This window comes from Pipistrellus hanaki (assembly GCF_964339955.1).
Source record: "Pipistrellus hanaki genome assembly, chromosome: 15".
NCBI lineage: Eukaryota > Metazoa > Chordata > Mammalia > Chiroptera > Vespertilionidae > Pipistrellus > Pipistrellus hanaki.
In genome coordinates, this window is record NC_140517.1 from 51,580,465 (window position 1) to 51,591,804 (window position 11,340).

The 11,340-nt window shown below is 55.9% G+C and overlaps 1 protein-coding gene across 1 annotated transcript; it reads left to right on the forward strand.

The window, feature by feature from the left end:
- Nucleotides 1-379: 379 nt before the first annotated feature.
- ZNF135 (zinc finger protein 135) lies at nucleotides 380-8,556 on the forward strand. The gene is made up of 5 exons (XM_084906319.1): nucleotides 380-845; nucleotides 1,991-2,142; nucleotides 2,265-2,391; nucleotides 3,420-3,515; nucleotides 4,443-8,556. Exons 1-5 carry the CDS (start codon nucleotides 650-652, stop codon nucleotides 6,263-6,265), a joined length of 2,394 nt encoding a protein of 797 aa, XP_084762445.1. The 5' UTR covers nucleotides 380-649; the 3' UTR covers nucleotides 6,266-8,556.
- The last annotated feature ends 2,784 nt before the right edge of the window (nucleotides 8,557-11,340 follow it).

The following is an 11,340-nucleotide window of genomic DNA, read 5'->3' on the forward strand; positions in this document are numbered from 1 at the left end:
AACACACCGTCCTGGGATGAAATGAAACTGAATGTCGCCATGTGTGCTTTTTTCTATTAGATTTTTTAAAAATCCTTAAATGTTACGACACTGAGTCTCCGTACAGTGGGAGGGTAATGAAGTGCGTCCCGGCTGACCCAGACCCGTCCCTTTCATTTCTCCTGGAATGAAACGCGGGGAACAATCGAGCCCTCCTTCCTTCCGGTCAGTACCCTCGCCCTTCTTTCTTATCCCCTCCTTTCTCACGTCCCTGCTTCTTGTCGCCCCCGGGGTGGCGCGACTACCTGCGAGCGGGCGGCGAACATATATGGGGGGGGGGGGGGAGACACAGGGGGACAAGCCCCAGGGATCGGAATTTCCTCTGGAATCATCTCACCCTCTTGGGAAGCTGCGTCCGGACCTCGCGCGCGGCCCTCTGGGAGTTGTAGTTCCGTGCCCGCCGGCGCTAGCGCAGACCTCACTAACGGACGTCGCCGTAGCCCTGGGTTACGACCGCAGAATTCGGCTCGGGAGGTTTCGGGTGAGAAGTGAGGCCGAGGCGGACGGGTGTGTGAGCCTCACAGGTGAGGCGGCTGCTCCGGGAGGGGCAAACACGGAACGACCGGAAGCGCGCGCAGCCTTCTGGGTGTTGTAGTTCGTCGGCCCGCGGATGGTGGCCGCGGCCTCGTGGACAGAAGTGCGGCCCGGGCGGGTCATGGCGGCTGAGACCGGCGGTTCCACAGTCCAGGGCGGGTCGGGCCGAGCCCGGAGGACCCGGACCGGGGCGCGGAGCCCTCTGGGAAGTGGACCCCGTCGCTGCCCGCGCAGGCGAAGTAGCGGCCGGTGCAGTCCGCGCGCTCAGTCCGGTGAGCGAATTGGGGTGCCCCGAGGGCGGGGAGGCCCAGCCGGAGGGGACCCCGCGTCTTCCTGGGGGCGCCGGCCGTGGTGTGCACCCCCCTGCGCGAGGCCGTGCCTGGTCTCTCCTCTGGGAAGGGGGACACGCTTCGGGGCGCCCGGTGTGGGGGTCCCGGCTTTGGGGCAGTTTGCGGGGCGTCTCCTGGCGCTGGCCCCCCATCAGAGAGACAGACTCCCCGACTGGACCCTGCAGTGCCCGCAGCCAGGCTGCCCGAGGGTGGGGGTCAAAGGGCAGAGGCTCCATTTCCATGCTAGGTTCTTCATCTGGTCGCCAGAATCGCCTCCCTTCCGGGAAAAACCACAAGAATGCTAGAAATGTCCCGAGTGCCCAACCACCACCGAGCAGACCAATGAAGTGCCAAGAAAGCAGACAGGCCCAAATTTGGCTCTACCATAGCATAAGATGACCAGATTTTAACATTGGTAAAGCGGGACACCATTGACGGTGTGTGTGTGTGTAGGTGTAGAGTGGGGGAGGGGTTTGATTAAAAATTTGGTCTATATGGAGCTACAAAAATTTTCATAGAACGCAAAAATAGTATTGTAATATATTTTTAAAAATTTCAACCTAAGTACAATTTACAAATATAATAAATAAGAAAATTATGTATAGCATTATTTTATTCTTTGGCATATTTCTCATTTGAGTGAATTTTTTTTTAGTAGATTGCTGTCCTATAAAAGGTCATGACATTTTTCACAAGAATTTGTTAAATTATATTTCACTCATAAAATGGCTTACAAAGTCTCAGCAGCAGTCAAACCAGACATGGTCGCACCGTCGTTCTGGTGACCTCTGTGTCTGCCACCGCCCTCCCTGTAGGGGACCGGGAACATGAGGCACACCCAGCCATTCCCAGGGCATCCAGGACAGGAACCGTCATCCCTCTGGAAGTTGTCTGTGTGACCAGGGTCCTTGGCTTTCCCGTCTGTAGAACGGGCATGCGTACATGTGCCAGCGTTCACCAGCAGCACCCGGAGCAGCCCTGGCTCCCCACAGGGGCCCGGGAAATGCCAAGCTGAGGGTCACTGTTGTCGGGTCGGTCTGGGCACTGGGCTCCGGCTCTGGCACCACCATTGCTCCTTCTACCTCCAGGTTCCGGTCCTCGGCTCCCTGTCCCCACAGACACCTGCTCGGGGCCTCCCGTCCTCTCTCCCCCCAGAACCGCCTGCAGAGCAGCCGGCTGTCCCTGCCAAAGGCCAGAGAAGGAGGGGGTGACGGCTGGGGCCCTGGACACGGGGTTCCCGGTGAGTGCACCCCGCCCCCACGCTCTCTGCCTTGAGACCCCCTCCCCCCAGCCACCCACCTCCTCCCGGTGGGAGCCAGGGCCGGGCCTGCCCGTTGAGGAAGCTCCTGGGTGACCTTCCAGGAGGAGGTGACCTTTGAGGATGTGGCCGTGGACTTCACCCAGGAGGAGTGGGGGTGGCTGACACCCGCCCAGAGAGCCCTGCACCGTGAGGTGATGCTGGAGACGTGGGGGCTCCTGGTCTCTGTGGGTAAGCCCCTCACAGTCCTCCCCCCCTCACGTGCTCCTCTCAGTCCTCCCCTGGACAGAAGCCTCTTCTCCTGGGTCCCCCGTGGGGGTGGGTCTAGGCCAGTGGTTCTCGGCCTTCCTAACGCCTCGACCCTTTAATACGGTTCCTCCTGTGGTGGTGACCCCCAACCATAAAATTACTTTTCTTTTTTTTTAACATATTTTATTGATTTTTTACAGAGAGGAAGGGAGAGAGATAGAGAGCTAGAAACATCGATGAGAGAAACATCGACCAGCTGCCTCTTGCACACCCCCTACCGGGGATATGCCCACAACCAAGGTACATGCCCCTGACCGGAATCGAACCTGGGACCCTTCAGTCCGCAGACCGACGCTCTACCACTGAGCCAAACCGGCTTCAGCCATAAAATTACTTTTGTTACTACTTCATACCTGGGATTTTGCTTCTGTTATGAGTCATAATGTAAATATCTGACATGTAGGGTGTCTTAGGCGATCCCTGTGAAAGCATCTGTCGGCCCCCAAAGGGGTCAGGACCCACAGGCTGAGAACCGCTGGTCTAGGCATGAAGAGCAGATCACTCATGGGTCTCGGGCCCCAGGGACCCGAATGTTTGGGTTTGGGGAACAGAGTGGAGGATGTTTGGCCTCCACGTGACAGATCCCACGTGAGAGTGCCAGAGGCGGGAATCACGGGGCCAGGGGCCCCACGGCTGCAGAATCCCAGGTCAGACCTGGGTTGCTGTCAGCAGGCCCCTCCCTTGCTCGGCACCTCTGTCACCTTCACAGAGGGGCCTCCGAACGGGAAGAGTGAGCCGTGTCCACGGGGCCCAGGGAAAGCTTTGGGTTGTCCACCCCAGAGCCGAGGTGGGGTTAGGGACGGAGGTGAGGGGAGCACCCGGAGGCTGACATTACCGGGGCCTGCCTGGGTTCCCAGCTACTCGATCCTGGAAGAGCGAAGGCGGAGTGGCTGGAGGGTTGGCAGGGGCCCAGGAACACAGATGCTCACGCCCTGGGTCTCCCTGAGCAGGAGGTCGGATCCCGGAACGGCCCCTCCCCTTCCCGATGGGTCAGGAGGCAGCGCAGTGGCCACCGGACGAGGAGGTCCCACGGGGTGTGTGCCCAGGTGAGAAGATTGTCACCAAGATTCCTAGAGGAGGTCTTTGGGAGACACGGTCCTGTCACGGCCTTAGGCCGGTTCTGTGTGGGGTGGAGGCAGGACAGGGCCGAAAGGGGTCCTGCCAACACCGAGGGGGGGCTGCACACGTGTCCCACTCAGCAGGCGTGTGGACCCCTGTTGTTGGTGGGGTGCAGCGGGAGGCAGGGGGCTCCAGTGGTGCTGGTTAGAGACAGACGGAGGCACCCACACACAGCCATCCGTCCGTTCCCTGGGCAACGGGTGTTTCAGCAGTTTCCAATAAAACACACTTCTTTCGTTGTTTTCGGAGAGAAAGGGAGATTGAGAGAGAGAAACATCAATGACGAGAGAGAATCATTGATTGGCTGCCTCCTATACGCCCCCTACTGGGTATCGAACCCACAACGGGGCACGTGGCCTGACTGGGAATCACACCATGACCTCCTGGTTCATGGGTCATTGCTCAACCACTGAGCCACCCTGGCCGGGCTTACGCTTCTCTTTACCTCTGGGGGACGGTGGTGCGCGGTGAGGGGCCCCCGAAGAGGCTCCTCTGACAGCAGGAGGGCGGCGTGCTCCTTCCCACGGGCAGCGTCTCGGCCACCAGCCCCTGGCCTGGCTGCGGCGGTCACCTGTGCCCACTGTTGTCCTTCGGGATGGGCATCTGTGGACCTGTGGCCCCCGGTACCCCCATCTGTGCCTTTGGTGCCAGCTCCCCTCCCTGTTCTCTGTACGTTCCCTCCCTCCTCTGTCCCTTCTCTGGTTGGAAAGCCACGTGGTTCAGTGGTCCCATCCGGTGGAGTCTTGAACCTGTCGAAATGGCCGTTTTAATTCCTCCATCCACACAGTCACCAATAACCTCCTCCTCCCAGAACCGGGATCCAGGGACGATTCCATGTTCTGTTCTGTTTTCAGGCTCGGACACGGGATTGAAAAACAAGCTGTCAGCTGCGAAGCCAGACGCCTCTGAGGAACCGTCCAGCCTTGTCCTGGCGGGGAGGCTCCCGGGGGACGGGCTGTGGGGCTCTCGGGGTGAAGACGCCGAGGGGCACAGGGAACAGAGCCGCGTGAGCCCCGACGGCCTCGGGGTGCGGGCGGCCTGCACGCCTACAAGGACATCTGTTCAGCGGCAGCAGCCCGGGATCGGGTTTGGGGAAAACGTAACTCCGAGCCCTCATCTCCCAAGTGAGCCCATGACGCCTGAAGGACAAGACTCTCCCAGGTGTGGGTCACGGGGGAAAGGCGAGAACCTGGACACACATGTGCAACAGAAATCCAGTGCGGCGGAAAGACCCTGTGGGTGTCAGGAAGGTGGCGAGGCCTCTCGTCACAGCTCCACACTCACCCACCACCACCAGACACACCCAGGAGGGAGACCGCACAGCAGTCACCAACGCGGAAAAGGCTGCTGGAGCTCTCCACTTCCCGAACCCCAGGGCGTGCTTCCTGGCCAGCAGCCCTGCGAGTGCACGCTGTGTGAGGGGTCCTCGAACCACACGGACCCACCGACCCAGCCCCTAAGAAGTCACACAGGTGAGGAGCCCTACGCGGGCAGTGAATGTGGGAAGGCTTTCAGCAGGAGCCCACTCCTGAGGAAGCATCAGAGGATCCACACAGGGGACAAGCCCTACAGGTGCAAGGAGTGTGGGAAAACCTTTGCCCACAATTCATCCCTCAGGTACCATGAGTCGACACATACTGGAGAGAAGCCCTTTGAGTGCAGTCAGTGTGGCAAGGCCTTCCGGTATAGCACACTCCTCATTCAACATCAGAGGATCCACACGGGGGACAAGCCCTACAGGTGCAAGGAGTGTGGAAAAACCTTTGCCCACAATTCATCCCTCAGGTACCATGAGTCGACACATACTGGAGAGAAGCCCTATGAGTGCAGTCACTGTGGCATGGCCTTCTCGTATAGCACATTCCTCAGTCAACATCAGAGGATCCACACGGGGGACAAGCCCTACTGGTGCAAGGAGTGTGGAAAAACCTTCTCCCACAGTTCATCACTCAGATACCACGAACGGACACATACTGGAGAGAAGCCCTACGAGTGCAGGGACTGTGGCAAGGCCTTCCGGCAGAGCATACACCTCAGTCGACATCAGAGGATCCACACGGGGGAGAAGCCCTACGGGTGCAAAGAGTGTGGAAAAACCTTCAACCAGAATGCATTACTCAGACAACACAAATGGACACATACTGGGGAGAAGCCCCACGGGTGCAAGGAGTGTGGAAAAACCTTCACCCATGACTCATTGCTCAGGCACCACGAACGGACACATACTGGAGAGAAGCCCTATGAGTGCAGGGACTGTGGCAAGGCCTTCCGGCAGAGCATACACCTCACTCAACATCAGAGGATCCACACGGGGGAGAAGCCCTATGAGTGCAGGGACTGTGGCAGGGCCTTCAGATACAGCTCATCCCTAACCAAGCACCAGCGGCTCCACACCGCGGAGAAGCCCTATGCGTGTGACGGGTGTGGCGGGGCCTTCAGCAAGAGCTCCCGCTTCATAGAGCACCAGAGGATCCACACCAGAGAAAAACCCTACACGTGCAGCGCATGTGGGAAGTCCTTCAGTCGGAGCTCATCCCTCAGCCAGCACGAGAGGACACACACTGGGGAAAAGCCATATGAATGTCCCGATTGCGGGAAGTCCTTCGGGCGGAGCACGAATCTCTCTCGTCACCGAAGGATCCACACAGGAGAAAAGCCATTTGAGCGCAGGGACTAAGGGAAGGCCTTCACACAAAGCTCCTCCCTGACCAAGCACCAGAGAACTCATACTGGGTAGAGGCACTCTGCTGGAGCTGGGCCATTGGAGGCCTTAAGCCACCGTTCATCTCTTCCCTTCCTACACTTGACCCAGTCGTACTCAGGGACAATATCACAGACTTATGCACACACCTTCACACACTAGTAGTATGCTCTGCAGGGGCTGGGCCAATGGCTTAAGCTAGGGGTATCGAACTCAATCAGAGAAGGGGCCAAAATCTAAAATCCAGCCTAAATCGTGGGCCGAATGGTTTACTGAACAGTCATAAACTGACAATGTCATAAACTGACAGCGGAGTGCAGTGATGACAGCGCGGTGCGGGCCACATTGCAAGGCCTGGCGGGCTGGATTTGGCCCGCGGGCCTTGTGTTTGACACATGTGGCTTAAGCCATTGTTCATCTCTTCCCGACTTGAGCCCATTTGTTCCGATGAGCAATAGGACATACACTTGCTTTCACACACAGTACACTCCTCGGGTCATTCTAATCCTAGGGAAATGTGGAGCTGACCAAAGTGGAGGACCTTCAGCCATGAGTACCCACTAACACTGCAGAACCCACAGAAGAGAGAAGTGGGAAAATGTAGTGAGTTTGGACATGACTTATGTCCACAGATTCACAAGGTTCCAAAACTGGTGAAGACCCAACAGGTGCCTTTCATATACAAGATCCGAGGACAGTGAGACCTGATCGTTAACTCACATTACATGCTTCAGGTTGGGAAGTGTTTATGAGTGGTGCCAACTGACTGTCATACTCTCTAAAAATAACACGCAGAGTGTTCCACACGCAAGTGCATCACCACCATCTCATGACAAAGTCTTCTGGTCTGTGTATGCATCACTTCCCTGGTCCAAGAACACATCTCAGGTTTGAATTTTCCCTGAAATGTCTGTACCAAGTAGGGAATGATCAAGCACGGAATGCTAGTGATGATGTTACAATTCCCCTTGACTTCCCCTTCCCTGACTGCATCTATGCATTGTTTCTCGCCCCATCAGGACAAACCTAGGATGTTTTTCCCCACCTTTACAAGACAAAATAATAGAAATATTTTTAAAATAAAATCAAATTTTACCTAAGAAAAAAAAATACATGGCAACCAGTCTCACAGATTTGAATCCTACGTGAACTATCAGTGTATTTTAAACAGAATCAAATTACTTATCTGCATTATTTTGCAATAATATCCTTTCGGTAGGTTTGTAGTGATTTGAAAAAGCAATTCTGAAACTATTTTATTTTAATATATTTTATTAATTTTACAGAGAGGAAGGGAGAAGAATAGAGTTAGAAACATTGATCAGCTGCCTCTTGCACACCCTCTATTGAGAATTTGCCTGCAACCAAGGTACATGTCCTTGACTAGAATCGAACCTGGGACCCTTCAGTCTGCAGGCCGACGCCCTATCCACTGAGCCAGACCAGCCAAGGCCTGAAACTTTTAGAGGTACTTGAGCATCCATAATTTTTTTGTTAGTTGTGTGGGTCCGAGTTATCATTACAGGGGCATAAAGATATGGGGCACTGAAAATATAGTTGTGAAAAATGATAGGTTTAGCTTTGGCCAGTTTGGCTCAGTGGATGGAGCGTTGGCCTGAGGACTGAAGGGTCCCGGGTTTGAGTCGGGTCAGGGGCATGTACCTTGGTTGTGGGTACATCCCCAGTTGGGGGTGTGCAGGAGGCAGCTGATCGATGATTCTCTCTCATCGATGTTTCTAGCTCTCTATCCTTCTCTTCCTGTCTGTAGAAAATCAATAAAATACATTGTTAAAGAAATCAGTAAAATATATATATTTTTTTAAATTTCCAAAAATGGTGGGGGTATGCCACAGGGTGCAGGTTTCCTGTAAGACTCGTGAGCCCATCTGGCACAACTTGAGCACCGAAACCAGTATGGGTGGCAGTGAGTTACAAACCACAGAAAATCGGAGCCCATGAATGCGTCTGATGATAATGACAAGTAAATAGGCAAAAAGAGGTGCCAAGGGCTGAGCAAGAACAGGGAGGGAGGGCTGGCACTGGGTCATGGACACCCTGCAGCCTTCATTGCTGAAGACTGATTGAATGGAGGAATTCAGCAAGAATGAATGGAGGCTTGCAGAAACCGGTTTGGCTCAGTGGTAGGGCGTCGGTCTGCAGACTGAAAGGTCCCGGGTTCGATTCCGGTCAAGGGCATGTACATCGGTTGCGGGCACATCCCCGGTGGAGGGTGTGCAGGAGGCAGCTGGTCGATGTCTCTCTCTCATCGACGTTTCTGGCTTTCTATTTCTCTCCCTTCCTCTCTGTAAAAAATCAATATAATATATTAAAAAAAAAAAAAGAATGAATGAATGGAGGCTGGACCGAGTATACTTTGGTGAGAAACTGGATATCGGCATTATCCTCAAGGTCTCCTCATAGATCAACTATTAGTTGCCGGGGGGGAGGAGAAGCAGTAATTTGATGGTAGAGAAACTGGGCAACAAAAGAATCGCCAACAGGAGCTATGTGGACTTCTTACACCCCCGTGTGTGTGTGTGTGTGTGTGTGTGTGTGAACATGTGAGCAGGTGGGTCTGGGTGAGGAAATCTTTGTGAGCTCTGTACTGTCATGATTTTTGTGCCTTTTCTATAAGGTTTAAGTCACTTCCAAATAAAAAAGTAAGCAAGGCAAGTGCATCAGCTGTGCACGGACAAAGACATCGGGTAGGGAGCTGAGCACACCAAGGGAGGGAGGGATGGATGTCATGGTGACAGAGGAGTCGCCTGTGGGCCTGAGAGCTGAGTGGGATGCATTCTGGGGGGGAACTCCCTGAGGCAGAATGGAACTCTGGGTCAGGCTAGCAACAAGAGCTGAAACAGTAAATGTAGTTGTTTGTTTGTTTTTTAATTACCAGAGCCACACCCAGCTTGGGGTTGGGGGATGGACAGGCTAAGAGATTGCAGGGTGGGCAGGTGGGAAGTGGTGGCAATCCAGAGGAAAGCCACGTTGAAAAGGATCTAAAATTAAAACTACGAGGAGCTCAGGGGCCTGGGGGCCTCCTGGGAAGGAGGGTTCTGGGACCTACTGTCCACAGGAGAGGGGAGACCCAGGAAGGCTGAGTGGCCCTGTCTCTGCCCCGAGGAGGACCGGAAAGTCCATGCCTTCAGGCCACAACGCTGGCCCAGGTTCGGGAGCCGCAGGCCTCACAGGCAGGGGCTGCGAGCACCGAGGCCCGGGGAGGGCAGAGACCAAGGTGGGCACCTTGGCAAACTCACGGAAGGTCACATCGAATACGCTCATCTCACGCTCAGGCTCAAAGAGACAGTGCACATGCCGTGCTGTCCCAACCGAAGACCCACGAGGGAGTCACAGATGCCCAGGCCAGTGGTCGGCAAACTCATTAGTCAGCGGAGCCAAACACCAACAGGACGACAATTGAAATTCCTTTTGAGAGCCACATTTGTTTAAAACTTAAATTTCTTCTTCTAACCTCACGTCTTCAAAATAGACTCGCCCGGGGGGTGGTATTTTGTGGAAGAGCCACACTCAAGGGGTCAGAGACCCGCATGTGGCTCGAGAGCCGCAGTTTGCCGACCACGGGCCCAGGCCAACAGTTTTGTAACAGAACCGAGGGTTGAGGGTGGTGGATGGTGGGACCTGGGCCTGCAGACAGCAGAGCTGCGCCGTCCGCTGAGGGGTGCTCACCTCTGAGCCTCTCACAGGCGGGGGGGGGGGGGGGGGGAGGGGGGGGGGTGGTGGTGGTGGTGGACACGACACTGAATGCCCGGGGCGGGAGCCTCCGTCTGGTGAGGGCCCTTGGGGCATTTAGCACGTCGTTCAGAGGCTGTACAGAATCATCCACGTCCACATGAGCCAGCTGTATTGGGTCCGACGTTTAATTAACTCACCCCTCAGGCCTCGGCAGGGTCAGACCAAATGACTTAGCATGCTCCCCTCACCTGGCTCCTCCTCCTTTCTCGCAGCCCTGGGGAAGGTGCGCCGATGGACGGGCCTCGCTGGGCCCCATCTTCAAGAAGGAATCCCGCTCCGGCGCCCGCTCCTTGGAGCGCGCCTGGGGCTGCGGCCGTGGCGGGCGGCACAGCGGGCGGAGCCGGGCGAGGGCCTGGCGGGCGAGGTTCCGGAGCAGGTGGGAGACGTCCAGGACGGCAGGCGTCCTCCTGCAGGTGGTCCTGGGGCCCTCCGGCGGGTCTCCCGCCGCCATCAGGGCACGGGCAGTGCGGGGGGAGTCCGGGAGGTCCTGGGGGGGCCGAGGCCTTCTCCAGAGGAGGCATCTTCCCATCTCTGCTTTGGGGAACGTGACCCTGCCAGCCGGGGGCAGGGCAGCGGCGTGGAGGGCGGGCTCACGTACCCATGGCTCCAAGGAAGACACGAAACAAGGAGCGGGAGGCTGTGAGATGGCCGCCGGCCAGTCCACACCTGCAGAGGACAGACAAGGGCGTGCCCGCGTGGGTGGTGAGAAGCAGGCCGTGGGGCACACACAGCCGAGAACCTGCAGGGGCAACCGGACGCTCCAGCCCCCACCCTCCGCAGCCAGAGCCCCAGCGAGGTTATTTTCATGCAATCGCCTTGTTAAGTATCGGTGGAGAGGGTTGTACTCGTGTAGACAAAATCTCTCTCATCAATGTTTCTCTATCCCTCTCAATTCCTCTCTGTAAAAAAAAAGTCAAATCAATAAAATATATATTTTTAAAAATGATCTTAAAGCCGAAACCAGTTTGGCTCAATGGATAGAGTAGGGGTGTCGAACTCAATCAGAGAAGAGGCCAAAATCTAAAATCCAACCTAAATCGCGGGCCGAATGGTTTACTGAACAGTCATAAACTGACAATGTCATAAACTGACAGCGGAGTGCAGTGATGACAGCGCGGAGCGGGCCACATTGCAAGGCCTGGCGGGCTGGATTTGGCCCGCGGGCCTTGTGTTTGACACATGTGGGATAGAGCGTCGGCTTGGGGATTGAAGGGTCCCGGGTTCGATTACGGTCAGGGGCATGTACCTTGGTTGCGGGCATATCCCCAGTAAGGGGTGTGCAAGAGGCAGCTGATCGA